Source organism: Narcine bancroftii, chromosome 4 (genome assembly GCF_036971445.1).
Source record: "Narcine bancroftii isolate sNarBan1 chromosome 4, sNarBan1.hap1, whole genome shotgun sequence".
NCBI lineage: Eukaryota > Metazoa > Chordata > Chondrichthyes > Torpediniformes > Narcinidae > Narcine > Narcine bancroftii.
This window is the reverse complement of record NC_091472.1, coordinates 41,426,498-41,446,462: the sequence shown is the minus strand read 5'-3', so window position 1 is coordinate 41,446,462 and position 19,965 is coordinate 41,426,498. Positions and strand designations below refer to the sequence as shown.

General features: G+C 39.0%; 1 protein-coding gene across 8 annotated transcripts in view; it reads right to left on the bottom strand.

Annotated features, from left to right (window-relative positions):
- Positions 1-19,965, bottom strand: part of thada (THADA armadillo repeat containing) — a 466,325-nt gene that overhangs the window by 319,857 nt on the left and 126,503 nt on the right. For all 8 annotated transcript variants that reach the window (XR_011355652.1, XM_069931122.1, XM_069931123.1 and 5 more), the window contains one exon: positions 12,047-12,138. Coding sequence is in view for 7 of the 8 variants with exons in the window: in XM_069931122.1 (XP_069787223.1) it covers positions 12,047-12,138 (92 nt within the window). In the remaining variant the exon portion in view is untranslated. The remainder of the gene's footprint in view (positions 1-12,046; positions 12,139-19,965) is intronic.

Below are 19,965 nucleotides of genomic sequence, written 5' to 3'. Positions count from 1 at the left end.
TAAACAGGCTCTTTATTTTCAAAAAGAAATAATACTTATTGCATAAATTATAAGTTATTTTTTTCAAGTGGAATACATGAATGTAGTTCTGCATGCTATCTCTCTATCCCAAAATCTACATTAGATTTCCATGCAGTAGCACTACTTTTCTTTGAAACAGCGTAAAACAATTTGTAAAAATCCTATTTGATACATAGTTAATCCCAATTTAATAAAGTTTTTTTAATATCTTCTAACAAAAATATCATTGGGTCCATTGGGAGCATAACTCCTAAAACTTTATTCATTTTTTAAAAAATTTCAGACCAAAACGTATATACTTTTGGACAAAACCAAGTAGAAAGTATAACAACCTACTTCTTTGTTACAGCTAAGACATAAATATGATAAGGATGAATTAAATTTCTTTAACTTCTTAGGTGTTAAATATAATTGAAGTTAAAAATTATATTGTACTAACCTATACCTAACATTAATAATTTTAGTCATTCTTTGTTTACATATCTCTTTCCAATGATTTTCATCTATTTTATCATTCAAATCAAATTCCCATTTTAATCTTAATATATGAATTCCCAATTTCAAAGCATTTTTCTGAAGTAACCTATGCATTGAAATAAATTTATTAATACCTCCATTAGTTATTAATACTTCCAATTTATTGTTGTTGTGTTTGCACTCAACACAATTAAGACCTGGAGACATGATGTTTTCTCATCCTTTACTTCTATTAGACTAACATGCCGACTGACACACAGGCTTTTATATATGGAAGGGTGACACCATGATGTGGGCGTCATGATGTCCAGCTGAGGGTGGGCTTATACCCAACACTCTTCCCCCCTCACCATGCGATAAATGCTGACTGAGCTCCTTCGAACTAATAAGATTACATCAGGCCCAGGACTATAAGTGAGAATTAGAATACATTTCATGAGTATATTTACAATTATAATTATAAAAGGGAAAGTATTAAATAATAATCAGTTGACATATTCCTTTTGCATTCAGGTGGTCTTCCTTCTCTTTTGGACCACTTCAGCGCGATTTACTGTGCCTGTCTGTGCTCGGGACCCATAGATAGTCAGGTCGGCGGTCGAGTCAGCAGCGACTGCCCGCCTTCGCTGACCTTCAGCAGCGACTGCCCGCCTTCGCTGACCTTCAGCAGCGACTGCCCGCCTTCGCTGACCTTCAGCAGCGACTGCCCGCCTTCGCTGACCTTCAGCAGCGACTGCCCGCCTTCGCTGACCTTCAGCAGCGACTGCCCGCCTTCGCTGACCTTCAGCAGCGACTGCCCGCCTTCGCTGACCTTCAGCAGCGACTGCCCGCCTTCGCTGACCTTCAGCAGCGACTGCCCGCCTTCGCTGACCTTCAGCAGCGACTGCCCGCCTTCGCTGACCTTCAGCAGCGACTGCCCGCCTTCGCTGACCTTCAGCAGCGACTGCCCGCCTTCGCTGACCTTCAGCAGCGACTGCCCGCCTTCGCTGACCTTCAGCAGCGACTGCCCGTCTTTGGTGCCCTCCTGGCTGTATGTGTCATTTAGTGGACTCCTCACTGGTCTCCTCAGCTCCGCAACCATCTCAGTCACCCCCCTCACTTGGCCCGAGGGGTGGGATGGTTGGGACAGGCCACGGCAGGTCTGGCTCCACCTCCCGCAGTTCATGAACCTTAGTGTCAATCAATGCTCGTAATTGGTCAATGTGTTGCTTCCTCACTAGAACAGAGTATGAGCAGGGGCTCAATTTTTGTAAGATTACTTCTACCCACCATGGGTCTTTATATGGTCTATAATCTTGTACCAGAACTCTCTCACCCACTTTCAATGTTCTAGGTGAGGTTTGTGGCGATACTGATTTTTTTTGCAATCAGAGACTCAGATCTGAATGAACTGTGGACAGCCTGGTCTGCAGGTTGCGGCCAAAAATTAGTTCTGCTGGAGTGCATTTTGCAGTAGAATGCGGCGTGTTTCTGTACCCCAACAGGAAATCTGCGATTTTGTGTGTCCAGGAGGCATTTAGAAGTTTCATGGTTTTCATTGCTTTTTTGAATGTTTGTATGAAATGTTCTGCCTCTCCATTGGTACTTGGGTGATAGGGTGCGGAAAAAAATGTCTGATATTGTTGTCACGCATAAATTTTTAAAAATAATCTGATGTAAACTGAGGCCTATTGTCCGTAACTAATTCATGAGGCAATCTGTAAGTGGCAAAGATAGCTCGTAGACAGTCAATCATGGGATCTGCTTTGGTGTTTTTCAGCTGTAAACTACTGACCATTTGGAGTGTGTGTCCACAGCTAGTAGGAAAGTCTCACCCATGAATTGTCTAGCAAATGCCAGGGTTTGGAGGCCATTTCCATGTATTAGCTTTGACTTGCAGCACTTATGGCTGCATTGGCTGACATACTTTGCATTCTCTTACTGATGTTTCAATTTCTCCATCTATGGAGGGCCACCAGACATGCATCTGGGCCAGTGCCTTCATTCGTACCATTCCCAGGTGGTTGTGGTGCAGTTCTGATAATATGGTAGTTTGCCATTTGGCTGGAATAATTGTACAGGTACCCCATAGTAAACATCCTTCTTCAACTGATAGTTCATGGCGGCATGTGTGGTAAGGTTTTAGATCTTCTGGGATGACTTCAGATTCAGGCCACCCATTAAGGATGACATATTGGGTCTTGTTTAACGTTGCCTCTTTTTGGATTTCCTTTCCGATCATCTGGGCTGTAATGGGCAGTTGTTGAAGTTGTTCTTGGTTGATGAATGCTGCCTCTGCCGTCCATTTAATAATTTCTTCTCATTCTGTCTCGGGTAGCGGCTTGCGTGATCAGGCATCTTCATGGCTGTTGAGTGTTCCTGGTTTATGTTTTATATCATAGTTATACGCCGCTAGTACCATGGCCCATCTTTGAATTCTGGCTGCAGCTAATACTGGTATACCTTTGTGTGGTACCAGGATTAAACGAAGAGGCTTGTTGCCTGTGGATTTTCTTTCGTAAAGCTATTGGTGGAATTTTTTTTTACACCAAAAATTATTGCCAATCCTTTTTCTAATTGGGCGTAATTGCGTTCGCTTGTGGTTAATGTTCGCGAAGCATATGCTACTGATTACTCACCTTTTTCTGTGATTTGGGATAGTACCACTCCTAGTCCCACTGTTGAAGAACCCACGGCTAGTGTAACTTCTTTACTAGGGTCGTAGTGGATCAGCACCTTATTTGTTGACGTTAGTATTTCCTTTAGTTCACTGTGTTTTTAATTTCTGTGTTCCAATACCATGTTTGCATAGTGTAGACATATTAGGGATATATTTTTAGTCCACGGAAGGACTGTAATTCCGATTTGTTGGTTGGGTATGGGGCCTTGCGAACAGCTTCTGTTCCTGCTGGACTCATTTGCAGCCCATCATTGTCGATTGTAAACCCAAGATATGTTACTGAGGGGCGCATGAAGACACATTTGTCCTTTCATAATCATATATTAGCCTGTTGTAGTCTGGTTAAAACCTTTTCAAGGTTTTGTAAGTGTTCACTGTCGTTTTGGCCATGATGATGATGTCATCGAGGTAACATCCAGCGGAGAGTCCATGAGGTAATTTGTCCAGTGTTGCTTGAAAAATCGCTGGTGCTGCTGAACTTCCGTCAGGCTCGTGTGTAGGTGAATAGTCCCAGATGGGGATTGATTGTTACATATTCCCTTGATTTTTTGTCCAATTCTATCTGTCAATATGCTTGTGACAAATCTAGTTTTGTGAATTTTTGCCCTCCGTTTATTGCTTGGAACAATTCTTCTGCTTTGGGCATGGGGTGTTTGGGTATTCTGAGTGATGGATTGATGGTGATTGTGTAATTGCCGCAAATGCGAATCTCACCATTTGCTTTTGATACGTGTATAATGGGTACCGCCCAATCGCTGTATTGTATTGGTTCTATATGCTTTCATGCTTTAGTCTGTTTAATTCAGCCTCAATTTTCCCTTTCATAGCAAATGGGACTGTTCTGTCTTTGAAGAATTTTGGTTCTGCATTATCTTTTAATTGCAGTTTGACTTGAACCTTTGATTTTCCCCAATTCTTGTTGGAAAACCACTGCGTGGTTGTTGAAGGTTTGGTCAAGTTCTGGCTAGGAGGTGTCTTTGTGGTTTACATTTAGTATTGAACCGATTTCCAGCCAGTTTAGGGGAATGTGTTGTAGTCAGTTTCTTCTGAAAAGTGCTGGTCCCTGGGAGTGTCTTTGGTTGCTGTTGTTTGTATTGTACTTGGACAGTACATTTTCCAAACACTTGATTCTGTCTCCTGTAACAGATCTTAGTTATTTCAGTTGTTTTTACCAGGAGGCATGGTAGCAAGCATTCCTTTACATGTAACGGTATCAGGGACTCTTCTGCCCCTGTATCTAACTCCATCTTCAGGGGATGACCATTTATTTTTAGCTGTATAAAGATTGCTGTGTTTCCTCTGTTTCTTCCTCAGATGTGTAATAACTCAGGATCTGAAGTTCAGCCATTGGGCTGTTATCATAATCGTTGCTAGGTTGCCTCTCTCTCTGTAATCGTTTTGACTTTAGCTGCCTGCTTATTTTCAGGCCACCAGCATTTTAGAAGTGAACATTTAGTTTTGATATGTTGTTCTGCTTTGCAATAGTTGCATTTAGAATTTTTGAAGAAACGGTTCTCTGGTCTGGTTGACCTGCATCCAAGTTTATATCTGCCATTTCAGAGCTGCAGGAAGCCCTGTACACAATCTGTAATGTAACATCTTCATCCATTGCTAATAATTTTTGCCTTACTTGGCAATTTGCCAGTCCCATCCATCACTAATCTGTCTTGCAGTGCCTGATTTAGAAACTGCTTGAAATGACAATGCTCTGCCAGTTTGTGCAACGATGCCAGGTATTCACTTATTATTTCTCCTTGTCTTTGCCTCCTTTCACAGAATCAATGCCTTTCTGCCATAACTGGTGGTTTGGGGCTTAAATGGTTCCTTAGAGTTGTGCATAATTCATTGAATGTCTTCATCCCTGGATCCTCGGGAGCCAGCAAGGTCTTAAGGAGGTCAAACGTTTTGCTGCCCATTATACTGAGGAAGAGGGCATGTTTGTGTTTTACTGGATCTTCCACAATATTGTGGATACGCAGTAGTGGTTAAACCATTCTATGCTGTTATCCCAGCTTTCTTCTACTTGGTTGAATTCCCTGAACTTTCCCTCTGCTATCTTGGCGCGCTTTCGCCTTGTTGGGGTTGTTAGGTAATGATTTTCTACCTTTCTTCAGTTATTTTCCTTCTCACGGTTGGTGCATAGAGCATGTGTAGGGTTCGTTTTGTTCCTCGTTACCATTGTTGTGTATGCACTCACACAATTAATATCTGGAGACGTGATGCTTTCTCATCCTTTACTTCTATTAGACTAACTTGGCTAATGACACACAGGGTTATATATATATGGAAGGGTGACATCATGTCATGGGCGTCATGATGTCCAGTAGCGGGCAGACTTATACCCAACAATTAAGTCTTGGTAAAGTTAAATTATGACCTAATTTTTTGATTAAAAAACCTTTACTTGATAATAAGCAAAAAGTCTATTATTTGGTATTTTAAACTTCTCTTTCATTCTTTGAAAAGCAATAAATTTACTAACTTGAAAGCAATCATCTATTATTTTAATTTATTTTTGAAACCAAATTTTTGAAAGTTTATTATTCATAAAAAATGAAATAAGTTTATTTTGAAATAAAGGCATTTTACGAGAAAATAAACATTTTCCTCTTATTTTATAATCAACTTTATTCCAAATTTCTTGCAGATGTTTAAGATAAATGAACCTTTAGTTCCCATTAATAATTTAGGATCCGAGTTATAAATAACCTCTTCCTTTGAATCTTCTCCTATATTATGTAATTCTACTCTATTCCAAGATTTTTCTGAATCAAACATCACATTAATAAATTTCAATTGAGCTGCCTTATAGTAATTTTGAAAATTAGGTAATTGTAAGCCTCCTAATTCATATTTCCATGTTAACATTTCCATTACAACTCAAGCCAACTTCCCGTTCCATAAAAATTTCCAAACAATTGAATACGTCTTTAAAAATTTTTTGAGGAATCCCATATGGAATTGATTTAAAAAGATATTGAATTATTTAAAAATATTAATTTTAATACAATTTACTCTTCCTATTAAAGTAATGGGTAAATCTTTCCATCTTTCTAAACCAGGGGTTCCCAACCTTTTTGTTCCTCTGTACCCGTAAAAATTAAAGATAAAAAAAAACACGACATTGTGCAATCTGACTGCAGATTACAACACCATGTATTGTACAGTAGAGGTTATTCTCTCAGACACAATGTACCCCCAGAAAAGTGCAAATGTACCCCAGGTTGGGAACCCCTGTTCTAAATGATTTTTAATCTTACTAAATAAAAATAAATAATTTAATTTATACAGGTTATTTAAATTTTTATCTATTTTTATTCCTAAATATTTAATTACACTATCTGACCATTTAAATTGCGTAACATCCTTACATTTAGTATAGTCTTCATTTGTTATATACATAATTTAACTTTTAACAGAATTAATCTCATAACCAGATATATCGCCATATTCTTTCAATCTTACCAATAAATGCCTTAAAGAATTTACTGGATCCATCATGTAAATTAATACATCATCTGCAAATAAATTAATTTATGTTCTTCTTTTCCAACTTTAATACCTACAATATTAGTTCCTTGTCTAATTAATTCTGATGAAGGTTCAATCACCAAAATAAACAACAAAGGAGAAAGAGGACATCCTTGTCTCATTGACCTAGAAATTTGTCCATTAGTTATCACCTTAGCAGAAGGCTTGTTATACAAAGTTTTAATCCAATCAATAAATATAGATCAAAAACCAATTTTTTCATAAAATTTTAAATAAATTCCATTCTAATATATCAAAACCTTTTTCAGCATCTAAGGTTAATACTAATCCCAATTCCTCTTTCATTTGAGCTAAATTTATTAAACTAATCAATCTAGCAATATTATCTCCCACTTGATCTGGATTTATTAAATCCAGGAAGTATCTTGCCATTCTGATTGATAAGATTTTTGCCATTATCTTATAGTCAATATTCAACAATGAAATTGGTCGATATGATTTTGTTTTCAATAAATCTGTATCTTTATTAGGTATGACAGTTATTATTGCATTTGAAAAAATTTTTGGTAGAGAATGGGATTCCATTATTTGTTTTAATACCTCCATATAAGGAGGTATCAATAAATCATTAAACTTCTTATAAAATTCTGGTGGAAAACCCCCAGTGATTTTCCACTTGTTAATGAATTAAGAGCATTATTAACTTCCCTCATCGTCAAAGATGCATCTAAATTTTTTCTACTCTAGTTTAATCTAGTCAATTTAATTTTAGATGAAAATTTGTTAATTTTAGATTCATATTTATCAACTTGAGATGCATTTGATTTAAATAAAAATCCTTAAAAGAATCATTTATTTCTTGGGGATTATGTTAATTTTTTGAATTATTTTTTAAAATAGTATTAATAGTTCTTGAAGTTTGTACTGTCTTCAATTGCCACGCTAAAACTTTATGAGATCCTTCCCCAATTCATAATATTTTTGTTGAGATTTTTCAATTAATTTTGTTCATTTTATATGTTTGTATTATAACTTCTTAATTAAAATGTTCCTTTTTCCTCACAAACATTTTTTGTAAATCTTTTTCCAAAGTCTCAATCTCTCTTTCAAAATTATCGAATTCCATAACATATTTCTTTTTAATTTTTGCTGAATAACTTATTATTTGACCTCTTAAATAAGCTTTTAAAGCTTCCTATAATATGAATATTATTGGTGGATTTAGAATTAATTTATAAAAATTCTTGAATTTCTCTTCTATACAATTATAAAAATCTACTCTTTTTAACAATGATAAATTTAATCACCATCTATATTACATTGTTTCTTTTTTTTTGAATTATACAAGACATCAAAAGAGGTGAATGATCCGAAGTTATTCTAGCTTTATATTGCACCTCAGTTACTCTTAATTGTGCTGATAACAAAAACATCCATTCTCGAATAACACGAATAATCTTTATCCTTTGGATTAATTTTTTGACAAATATCTATTAAATTTAACTCTTTCATCAAGTTAAGAATCTTTTTATTTCTCACAATTGATTTTGATGCTTTATCTAATATTGGATCTAAACAATTAAAATCACCAGCAATGAAAACATTTTTAATTGCTTCTGGTAAATGCTTAAAAGAATCTTAAATAAACTGTTTATCATCTATATTTGGTGCATATATATTCATAAGTGTCCATATTTCTGAATATATTTGACAATTCACTAAAACAAATCTTCCTTCTACATCTGTAGTTGCAGATTGTATTTTGAAAGTTAACTTTTGATTAATCAAAATTACAACTCCTCTTGCTTTAGAATTAAATTATTAATTATTAAATTATTAACTACATCCTTACATTCCTCCACTTCAAAATGACATTCCAGAACTACTTCTTCAATCTTCTGAATTTTAATCATGACTTTATCCACAGCATCAGTACATCTTTTCACATCATGTTTAATATCCTTTATTTCTTCTTTGATTAATTGTCCATTAATATTAGTATTAAAAGTTGTTACATACATTTATTCATTGTGACTATTTGTTGTGCTAAATTGTTTATAGCTTGAGTTATATTACTTGGATTATCGTACTGCATACCTTGAACTGGTTGGACCTCCTCTATTCCAATTATTTCTCCCTCTTCTCTATTTCTTGATATGTTTTCTTCCCTTATTTTTTCCTCTTCAGAATTACTAGATGATATCGTTGACTCAATATCGATATCATATTGAATTGACTGTTGTGGTCTCTTTTGACTAGCAACAGTTGTTGCTTTGGGCTTTTCCTCTAAAGCTGATGTGCAAATGCAGAGTTTTGTGCATGCACAGATGTTCAAATGAAGTCTGTAGTTCTGCGATTCTCTTCTGAATTCCAACACCATCTTTCCCGGCTCCCCGGGGAGTTGGCGCTGGAGTTACATGTACTTCACCGCCATCGCCCGTGTAACCCTTGGAGGAAATCTGATCTGATTAGGGATAGTCAACATGTCTTTATGCATGGTAGGTCATTGATGAAGGAAAGGCTGTGAATGTTGTCTACATGGACTTTAATAAGGCCTTTGACAAGATCCCATATGGAGGTTAGTCAGAGAGGTTCAGATACTAGGTATTCATGGTGAAGTAGTGAGTTGGATTTGACAATGGCTGGATGGGAGAAGCCATTCTGTTCTGTAGTTCTGCGATTCTCTTCTGAATTCCAACACCATCTTTCCCGGCTCCCCGGGGAGTTGGCGCTGGAGTTACATGTACAGAACATTACAGCACAGAAACAGGCCCCTTTGGCCCTTCTAGTCTGTGCCAAACCATTTTTTCTTTTGTTTTGCTTAGCCACCGGGACCTGCAATAGCCTTCCATACTTCTCCCATCCATGTACCTGTCCAAAATCTTATTAAAATTGAGTCCACATTCACCAGTTCAGCTGGAAGCTCATTGCACACTCCCACCACTCTCTGTGTGAAGATGTTCCCCCTCACGTTTTTCCTAAATATTTCCCCTTTCACCCTTAATCCATGTCCTCTGGTTTGTATCTCACCTACCCTCAGAGGAAAAAGTCAATCTACATTTACTATCTATCCCCCTTATAATTTTAAATACCTCTACAAATCTCCCTTCATTCTTCAACACTCCAGGGAATAAAATCCTAACCCATTTAACCTTTCCCTGTAATTTAGTCCCTGAAGTCTTGGCAACATCCAAGTAAATCTTCTCTGCACTCTTTCTATCTTATTGATATATTTCCTGTAGTTAGATGACCAAAACTGCACACAATACTCCAAATTTGGCCTCACCAATGTCTTAGACAACTTTACCATAACATCCCAACTCCTATACTCAATACTTTGATTTATGAAGGCCAATATGCCAAAAGCTCTCTTTACAACCCTATCCACTGGTGACCACCACTTTCAGGGAATTACGTATCTGTATTCCCAGATCCCTCTGTTCTACCATGCTCCTCACTGCCATACCATTTACCATTTATCTCTTTTCTTGGTATTCCCTTCCAAAATGCAACCCCTCACACTTGACTGCATTAAATTTCAGCTTCCATTTTTTCAGCCCACTATTCCAGCTGGTCTAGACCTTTGCAAGCTTTGAAAACCTTCTTCGCTGTCCAAACTACATCTAATCTAGTGTCATCTGCAAATCTGCTGATACAATTTACCACATTAACATCCAGATCATTGATACAGATGACAAACAATGGTCCCAGCACCAATCCCTGAGGCACACCACTAGTTACAGGCCTCCAGTCTGAGAAGCAATCATCCACCACTACTCTCTGGCTTCTCCCATCCAGCCATTGTCAAATCCAACTCACTACTTCACCATGAATACCTAGTATCTGAACCTCCCTGACTAACCTCCATATGGGATCTTGTCAAAGGCCTTATTAAAGTCCATGTAGACAACATTCACAGCCTTTCCTTCATCAATGACCTACCACGCATAAAGACATGTTGACTATCCCTAATCAGTTCCTGGCTATCCTAACAACTGTATATCCAATCTCTTAGAACACATTCCAGTAATTTACCTACTACTGACATCAGGCTCACTAGCCTAATAATTTCTAGGATTGCTTTAGGCCCAGCTTCTACTGTTGCAGAACTTTCTTGCAGTACCGATTTCTCTAATGTTTGTGATTTAACTTTCCTTGTAGCCATTCTTCAATAACTTAAAAACAATCTTGAATTTTTAAAAATTAAAGTTCTTTAAAGACATTTTTTGATCAATTCTGCTGGGAGAGGTGAATTTCCACATCTCCAACCTAAGCCATCACGCCACGCACCCCTCAATAAATTCTTTTTTTTAAACACATACATTGTGCACATTGCCACTCGATTCGTCAGAAAAACAAAGTACCTGTGGGTGGAACCAAGGCAATAGTAATGGCCAACAGTTTTCATTTTCTTTTCAATTTTATAAGAATTTCAAAAGTTGAATTAAAACAGATGAGACAATGCAGCAAACTTTGGCAAAAACTCTGAATTTAGTGCTGAAAGACCACAAGGAGATGAAGAGAGTGTAGAAACAGTTTTTTTTTAATGAGGAAAATTAATTTCACTGAGAGAATTGCATATTTGGAGGAAAGAAATGAGACGAGTGGAGAAGCCAAGCCAAAGAATAGAGGTTCTCAGCAAAAAGCAAGCAAGAAGGCCACAGGAGAAAACAAGAGGGAGGAAAAGTAGAGAAAGGTTGCAAATAGGACAAAAGCAAGAAAGACTACAAAAAAGGTGAAAGAAGGATTTAATTACTTATTAAGAAGGCAATCTACATACCAAAAAGCACCCGATTCCCTCCTCCAAATAGGAGGGGGATATAGAAACAAAATTTCAATAATACAATATGAGACTTTCATTTGAGGTCAAGGGTGGTAATAATTGTTTGCCTATCATCGATGATATTAATGGCCTATTTATTTCATCTTTGAGGCCAATACTTATTTAAAAAAATCATTTTTGACTTAAGGTCTGAACTTTCCTCAGTTTTCTTTCAGTCCTCTTTTCTTCTGTTAGTTGGATGCAATTCCATTTCAGCAATTACCTACATACTCAAATTAAGTTTCACATCACTATCCTCAGTGTTTACTAACTAGTCGATGAAATGGGCAGAGTTATACAAAGATGACTTCCTATCTATGGGTGGCCATGGGCCTAAGACTATTAACTGCAACATACAGCAACAATGGAGTAAGAGCCTTTGCAAATAAGATAGGTAGTGCAATTGGTGTGAAATGTGCGCACACTGCTCATTTAATTGGTCTTGCACAATGAATTTCAACTACAGAGATACTTGCCAAACAAAGACAGTTGAAATCATGAACAATAGTTCCTTGGAAATAACAAAAATTTTCCTTCAAAAACAAATTTCTATGCAGGTGTAAGCAAACTATTACCTGTTTTTCTTGGAATGTTCATCTTTTCCTCTTTTGACTCCAAATATCCTGGTGATTAGTGCACTGAATAACAATGTGGAAGAATTTCGGACCTGGCGGTTAAAAGCAAAGATAAACATTGTAGAGTCTAGAGAGATTCCGCTGTACATTGTGCTTTGAACATCTGCATTCTTAAAACCAAATAAGAACTTCAGAAATTGTTGGGACGAGGTCTATGTTAGATAAAAGTTTTTTTGGACAACTGGCCATTTTTTTTTAGAAACAGCCCAGTAGCAACAGCAAATCACTTGTATCAAAATTTAAACAACAATAAAAGAAAGCTTTTTAAGCATTAAAATAACATTTAATTCTCACCTAAATTGCTGGCCATAATGCCACTGCTGATCACTGAGATCTCCCAACTGCCGCCTCCAATCCCCATACATCCCACCGCTTCATCTGAGCCCCAGGGAAGCTTACTGGACTGGTGGAACACTCACTGGTGAGTTGGCGGGCTCCTGTCTCCCTGGTCACTGGAGCCCCCATCACCCAAGTCCTGACTCAGAATCCTCCCCTAGGTCTAAAGCACGAAGTCTGGTGTGTGGTAGTAGGCTGAGGATGAAGTGGGGGGGGGGGGAGGGGATAGGAGGAAAGAGGAGGGAACGCCACTGCGCCTGAGGTCCCGCTCCTGCCCAGGAGGCCACTCTCTTTGATGATGCCAGGACAAAGGATTCTTCTGACCACTTGAGGCTGGGAGACAGTGATATGCAGTTTGAGAGGGAAAGTTGGAGAGAAAAGTCAACAGGAGAAGGTAAAGAAGAAGTGGAAAGAGAGAGGGGAGGGAGTTATCTGAAATGAGGACAATCAACATTCTAATTTCAGGACAAGTGAATTTTTTTCAACCTGTGAGGTCAGTTCGGCTACGAAAATATTTCAGATAGATGAGGTTTTCTAATTTGTTTCAGATATCCTCATTTATTTGAATTTTTTTTAAGATTTTGGATAAATGAGGATTTTGGAGACTCTAATTTTGGATAATCGGAGTTGTACTGTATTTAAGATATGCCACCTGCTATTGTTGAAACTAGTTACCTTTAATTTTTAAAAACATTTTTTACTTAACTAATTTGTTTCACAAGTTTTATGAATTTGAAGCTTTAGAGAAAATAATGTTTAGTAGGATTCAATAAAGTATAAAAGAATCGGTTATTTTGTTTAGATCCATCTTTGAGGACAGTCAGAACCTCTATTGAACACTTCATCCAAAAAAGAGCACCTACAACTCACTCACTCAGTACTGCGCTGAGCAATGGCATGGATTCTAAGATGAAGACACTTGAGTGGAATGTGAACCTATGACCTTCTTGCTTATGAATAAAATCACCTGTACTGAGCCAAGAAAGATTGCCAGGTTTAGTACATTCTTGCCAAATTAGGTATATTTTTGTTCTGTACATGTTCCTGATATTTAGGAATTAAAATGACTATCCAAAATTGTTTCAAGTCTGAAGCTGGTGAGAGAGAGAAAGATAAAAAGAGAAAGAAAGAAAAAAGAGAGACAGACAGACAGAGAGGATTCGAATTCAGAGGTGATATGTGTGTGTTCAACGACTGCATCAATTCTTCAGCTCTAAACAGGCACCATGTCTAAATTTGAGAGAATTTGGCCTTAACTAATGTTGATTCTGGCTGCACCTTGTTGTTTTGCTAGCTAATATTTAAAATAAAAGTCCAGATCAGTTTACTGGAAATAAAAATTGTATACACAAATCCTGCCTCAGATCTAAAAAGCCAGTCCAAAATAAGTCAATAAATGGGATCAGAAATAAATCTGCATTCAAGACTATTAAAAATTATATTGAATGATATCTGATTCAAGAAAAAAAACTGTACCATTTTAGCCTTTGCTCAGTAAATGCAATAAAATGCAGTAGTTGTCCTGTGAAAACACCATGTATAAACCACAATTAACAAGCTGTTTTCCCCAACTCGATAAATCAAAGTTTGAAATAAACAGGACTTTTTCATTGGTAAACAAATTAAGGAAAGATTACATCCACAACAGACACGTCTTTTGGAAACTTCTTGATTATAACTTGTGCTTTGGCAACCTTGGGTATTTATTTTAGAGCAGGTTTGTTTGATTTGGTTAGTAACAGAGCCCTTTCCACAAATATCCCACTCCACAAAAGGACAGCCAGACTTTTTAAAAATACATCTCATAACCTGTAATTTGACATGCGCTCAGCTAAGAAAACTTTCTGCTGCAGAATCTTTGGTGAATTTTCCATCAGGCCTACTGAGAATCTATGAAGTGTGCCCAATGAAAATAGGGAACCAACTTCTTAAAATTATACTTAATCTTTCAACCTCTAAAATCATTGTTATCAATAGCAAAGGGCCATTTGATAAAACACTTTATAAACACATATTGCTATATCTATTTCTATCTTATTGACAAAAGTTCTGGGGCAACAGCAACCACCAATCCCCAAAGCAGACTCAAGCCCCAAGAGCAGGAAAAGTTTGTTTCTGATATTATCAATTGTGCTTTCTCGTATCCCTGGTCTGAAAATGACTCATGCAAATAAATGGAATCTGAAACCACTCACATTGGCAAAGTATCTACAGCTGGAATAGCACAAACAATCATAGCTAATTTCCATTTTCCTGGTCTCTGCCCAAATGTCATTTTTGTGAATTTAAATTGAAGCCTCAAGAAAGGGGCAAATTTCCACTGAGATATGCTCTGGAACACAACCATAAATGAGCAATTTCCAAGTGGAGTCTGCAGCCCAATCCGATAAAGAACAGGTAGAGCCACTGCTGAATCTGTACCAGTTTAACCTGGTGCAAGTACACCCAGTCCTTTCAACTAAATGGGAAAAATTGGATGCCAGAGGGAAGGCAAGTTAAATATATTTTGCGGTAACAGGCCTTTCTGGACTATGACCCAATTACACCCAATTAATTTACAAGCCACAGCAAGTTTCGAAGGGTAGGGGAAAATTGCAGCACCTGGAGGTGTGACAGAATATACACATGTTTTTGGGAGATAAATTGGGGTAGGTTTTTTTTAGTGTAGGTCACAGAGAAACACTATAAAACAGATCTTATTTAAAATACTGGAGCTCTGCTCATGCTAGATATGTTGGGGCCAACAGCATTTACAACAGCTTTGGAGAGTGCCCAAGATACTTCACTAGTGGAATGTTGTTTACAAAAAGGCAACACAGGTGAAAGAACTTGTCGGAGCCGCAGATTGTCTGGAAGAGAACTTGCTGTTCTAAGAGGATCATGTGGTTTTGCAAGCAGAAAGAGTCAAATAGGCTTTCTCTCGGAGAGAGAGAGAGAGAGAGAGAGAGAGAGAGAGAGAGAGAGAGAAAGAGAAAGACGGACAGACAGAGACAGAGATCAGTTCTACAGTTTTACAGTGAGCAGCATCAACTGGGACTGGACAGGACAAGCTTGTGGAAAACCCCATTTGGAAGATGGGTTGTGAGTGCTTAGTTCAGCCTGGATCAAAGCCCTTATAGTTCATGCAAGAGGAGAGGACTGGCTGTCTTATTTCACTTGAAATAAGAGAAACAAAAAGGAACTCTGAAGTGACCAGAAAGAAATAGGTTATCATCTGGAGAACCCTGAGGGGGCAAGTTCTATCGGCAAGACACTGAAGTGGCTGATTAAAAAAGGAATCAGTTGTGGGTGTCCAGCATACAATGAATATCTCTCTGAAAACCGACAAGAACCTTCCTGAGTGGTAACCATTTACCTTTTAAGCACCAAAGCCTGGCGAACTTTATAAATGTTAAATTCTGTACACAGTATAAGAATTGTTTGCAACCAGTTAGGTTAATTAAGTTAATACTGATAAGTTAAAGTGTGATCCTGTTTTCATGTTTAAAGATAATTAAATGCAACTTTTGTTTAAGTACCCATTTGTCTTGGTGAATATCTATTGCTGCTGGGTTTTGGAGGCCTCTGGGCTTGTAACAGAGAAAACCCATGCAGACACAGGGAGAACCTACAAACTCCTTACAGACAGTGCCGGATTCTAATGAGTGAGTGGGTGGGTGGGTGAATGGGTGTATGAGTGAGTAAGTGGGTGGGTGGGAATGAGTAAGTGTGAGTGAGTGGATGGATTGAATGAGTGAGTGTAAGTGAATGGGTGATTGAGTGTGAGTGAGAGTTTGGGTGGGTTAGTGAGTGTGAGCAAGTGTAAGTGTTTGGGTGGGTGGGGTTAAGTGAGTGAGTGTGAGTGAGTGGGTGGGTAAGTAAGTGAGTGAGCATGAGTGGGTGGGTGGGAATAAGTAAGTATGAGTGAGTGAGTGTGATTGAGTGGGTGGGTTGAATGAGTGAGTGTAAGTTAGTGGGTGGGTGAGTGAGTGAGCGTGAATGAGTGAGTGGGTGGGAATGAGTGAGTGTGAGTGAGTAGGTGAGTGAATGGGGTTGAGTGAGTGAGTGTTTGGGAGGGTGAGAGAATGTGTGTGTGGGTGGGTGAGTGAGTTGGTGGGTGGGACTGAGTGAATGGGGTTGAGTGAGTGAGTGTTTGGGTGGGAGAGTGAATATGTGTGAGTGGGTGGATGAGTGAGTGGGTGGGTGGGTGGGTGGGTGGGTGGGTGGGTGGGTGAGTGAGTGAGTGAGTGAGTGAGTGAGTGAGTGAGCGAGCGAGTGAGCGAGTGAGCGAGTGAGCGAGTGGGAGAGTGAGAGGGTGGGAATGAGTGAGTGGGTGAGTGAGTGAGTGAGTGAATGGGGTTGAGTGAGGGTTTGAGTGGGTGAATGAATGTGTGTGAGTGGGTGGGTGAGTGAGTGAGCGAGTGAGTGGGTGGGTGGGTGGGTGAGTGTGAGTGAGTGAGTGGGTGGGTGAGTGAGTGAGTGAATGGGGTTGAGTGAGTGAGGGTTTGGGTGGGTGAGAGAATGTGTGTGAGTGGGTGGGTGAGTAAGTGAGCGAGTAAGTGGGTGGGTGGGTGAGTGAGAGTGAGTGGGTGGGTGAGTGAGAGTGAGTGGGTGGGAATGAGTGAGTGTGAGTGAGTGGGTGAGTGAGTGAGTGAATGGGGATGAGTGAGTGAGGGTTTGAGTGGGTGAGTGAATATGTGTGAGTGGGTGAGTGAGTGGGTGTGTGGGTGAGTGAGTGAGCGAGTGAATGGGTGGGTGGGTGTGAGTGAGTGGGTGAGTGAGTGAGGGTTTGGGTGGGTAAGTGAATGTGTGTGAGTGGGTGGGTGAGTGAGTGAGCAGGTGGATGAGTGAGTAAGTGTGGGTGGGTGGGGTTGAGTGAGTCTGAGTGAGTGGGTGGGTGAGTGAGTGTGAGTGGGTTGGTGGGAATGAATGAGTGTGAATGAGCAGGTGGGATTGAGTGAGTGAGTATGTGGGGTTATCATTGCACAAGTAACAGTTCTGACAACAATGTGAACCTGAGGGTGTTTTACTGGAAATGGCAGAATCACTTCCCATATTTCAGAGTACCTGGACATGTGCTTGAACAGGAATGATTTATAGATTTAGAGGTGGAATATGGGATTATGTCAAGTTGTTCTCTTGCAAGTGGCACAGACACTTCCCTGTGGAACAAACAAGATGGACCCAAATATGTGTAACATTCAATATCAGGGAAATGGGTGATCTGCCCTAATAGTTTCAATGTTTCTGTAGCTAAAATCCAATTCTAGAAATGTTAATGTTGCCACAAATGAGCCTGCAGCTGACGTGGACATTTACCCCTCCATAAATCTTCGTCTACGAAGCCAAGCCAAAGAAAGAAGTGCCAGGGCCAAAACAGCTGCAGAATATTCTGAGCAGTGTAGAAGGTGGGGAAAGAAGGAGAGGCTGTGGTTCACGCCTATACTAATGACATGGGTACGAGGGAGGACTTTGTTTTGCAGAAAGGCACCAGAGCTGCAGATGAGATTATAAATCTTAGCCATAAAGGAAGTAACTCTTGGATTGCCATTAGCACTAAACACAGTCACAACAGAGATGGGAAGAATGCAAATGATCAATAGTGAACTGATGGTTCAAAGTAAAATATTTTATGTTCTTGCAGCAAAAGAACAGGATCTGGGAATGAGATGGGACTTATAAGAAATAGATGGGTTGCACCATAAGCCGGCAGGGTAATATCCTTCATGGAATGTTTTATTAGTGCTATTGGAAAGCTGGGAGTGGAGACTGTAAGTCAAAAAGGGAGTAAAGCAAAGTAAGGTATGAATGATAGGGAATGAAAAGGCAGAAGGAACAAAGACTGGAAAATGAAAACAGTTTCTGGATGGTACTAACTAGTCCATATTTTAATGCAGAGAGACAAAGAAATGAAGGCGATGACCAAGGACCCACGTGACTCCAAAAAGGACAGGAACAGCAACATTTGAGCTGGGGAGACAGGATCTGTTGTCATTGGAATAGAAGAGGCTGAATAAACTGCATTGAGGTGAATATGGTTGTGAGGGGTAGAGATCGAATCCACGCTGCTGAATATCCAAATGCGCTGGGTGGGTCATGTCTCTATGGCGAGCTCTCCACTGGCCACCAAGACAGAGGTGCACCAAAGAAGAGGTACAAGGACTGCCTAAAGAAATCTCTTGGTGCCTGCCACATTGACCACCGCCAGTGGGCTGATCTCGCCTCAAACCATACATCTTGGCGCCTCACAGTTCGGCGGGCAGCAACCTCCTTTAAAGAAGACCGCAGAGCCCACCTCACTGACAAAAGACAAAGGAGGAAAAACCCAACACCCAACCCCAACCCACCAATTTTCCCCTGCAACCTCTGCAACCATGTCTGCCTGTCCCGCATCGGACTTGTCAGCCACAAACGAGCCAACAGCTGACGTGGACATTTACCCCTCCATAAATCTTCGTCCGCGAAGCCAAGCCAAAGAAAAGAAAGATGGAGTACGTGGGAAGGGGCTATTTCCTTTCAGTGTGAGGTCAAAATCAAGGCACAAAAATTTGAAGTAATTAGTGGAAGTATTCGAGAGAGAGAGTGGTGGTTGATGGTAAGGGAATGGTATTTCTGGAATGAAAATGTAGAAAAGGCAAGAAAACACAAAAGAATTTAAGAAGTGCCTGGAATCGTGCTTGAAAGACAATGGCCTACCAGGCAATGTGCCAGGAGATGACAATAGATTGGGTCTGTCTTTATCAACTATCACAAATAGTTGTACATTTTCTAAAGTTTGAAACATTCCTAGTTATAAGATTTTAAAAAAATAGCTTTGGGGAGGGAGTTGACAAAAGTGCAAGATTAAATAGATGGATTGAACTAAAAATAAAAAGGGAAAATAGATATAATCACATTGCTGGAAGTTTACTGTAGGCAGGAAAAAATAGAAATGAATATCAAGGCAAATTTCTAAGAAGTACAAAGACAACAAGGTGGTAACATGGGACTGTAACCATTTTAACACAAAATGGGACTATAGCAGTGTAAAAGTATGGAACTTGCAAAATTCTTGAAGTGTACTCAGGAGAACTTTTTTCAAAAAATCACACATGCCAAGCCAAACAAACAAGGAGATGGTGCCAGACATGGGTTTGAAGAAGGCACCTAGCTAGTGAAGAGGTAGGAAGAGGCAAGGTGTTGGAGGCAATGAGGATAACTGAGTGACATTTATCATAATTATGAAAAAAGGACAGAAAGCGACCAACTTTACCTAGCTGCAACTAACAAAACTGAAAAAGAAACAACTATTGGAAGGAAAATCAGTGGTCGAGTAAGTGGATTTCAAGGAGAATATTGTGAGATTTTAAATCAAAGTTGCTCCCAATAAATAAAAAGGGGAAAAAAATAATCACAAAACGAGAGGAATGGAGAAATTTATTTCAAATACAGGAGGCTCATCGTTACAGATAGCCATCAAAGCAACAGACACATATCAAAAATAAATTAGAGAGGCAAATAGGATGCATGATAAAGAAAAATATCAGGTAAAACAATAGAAGATT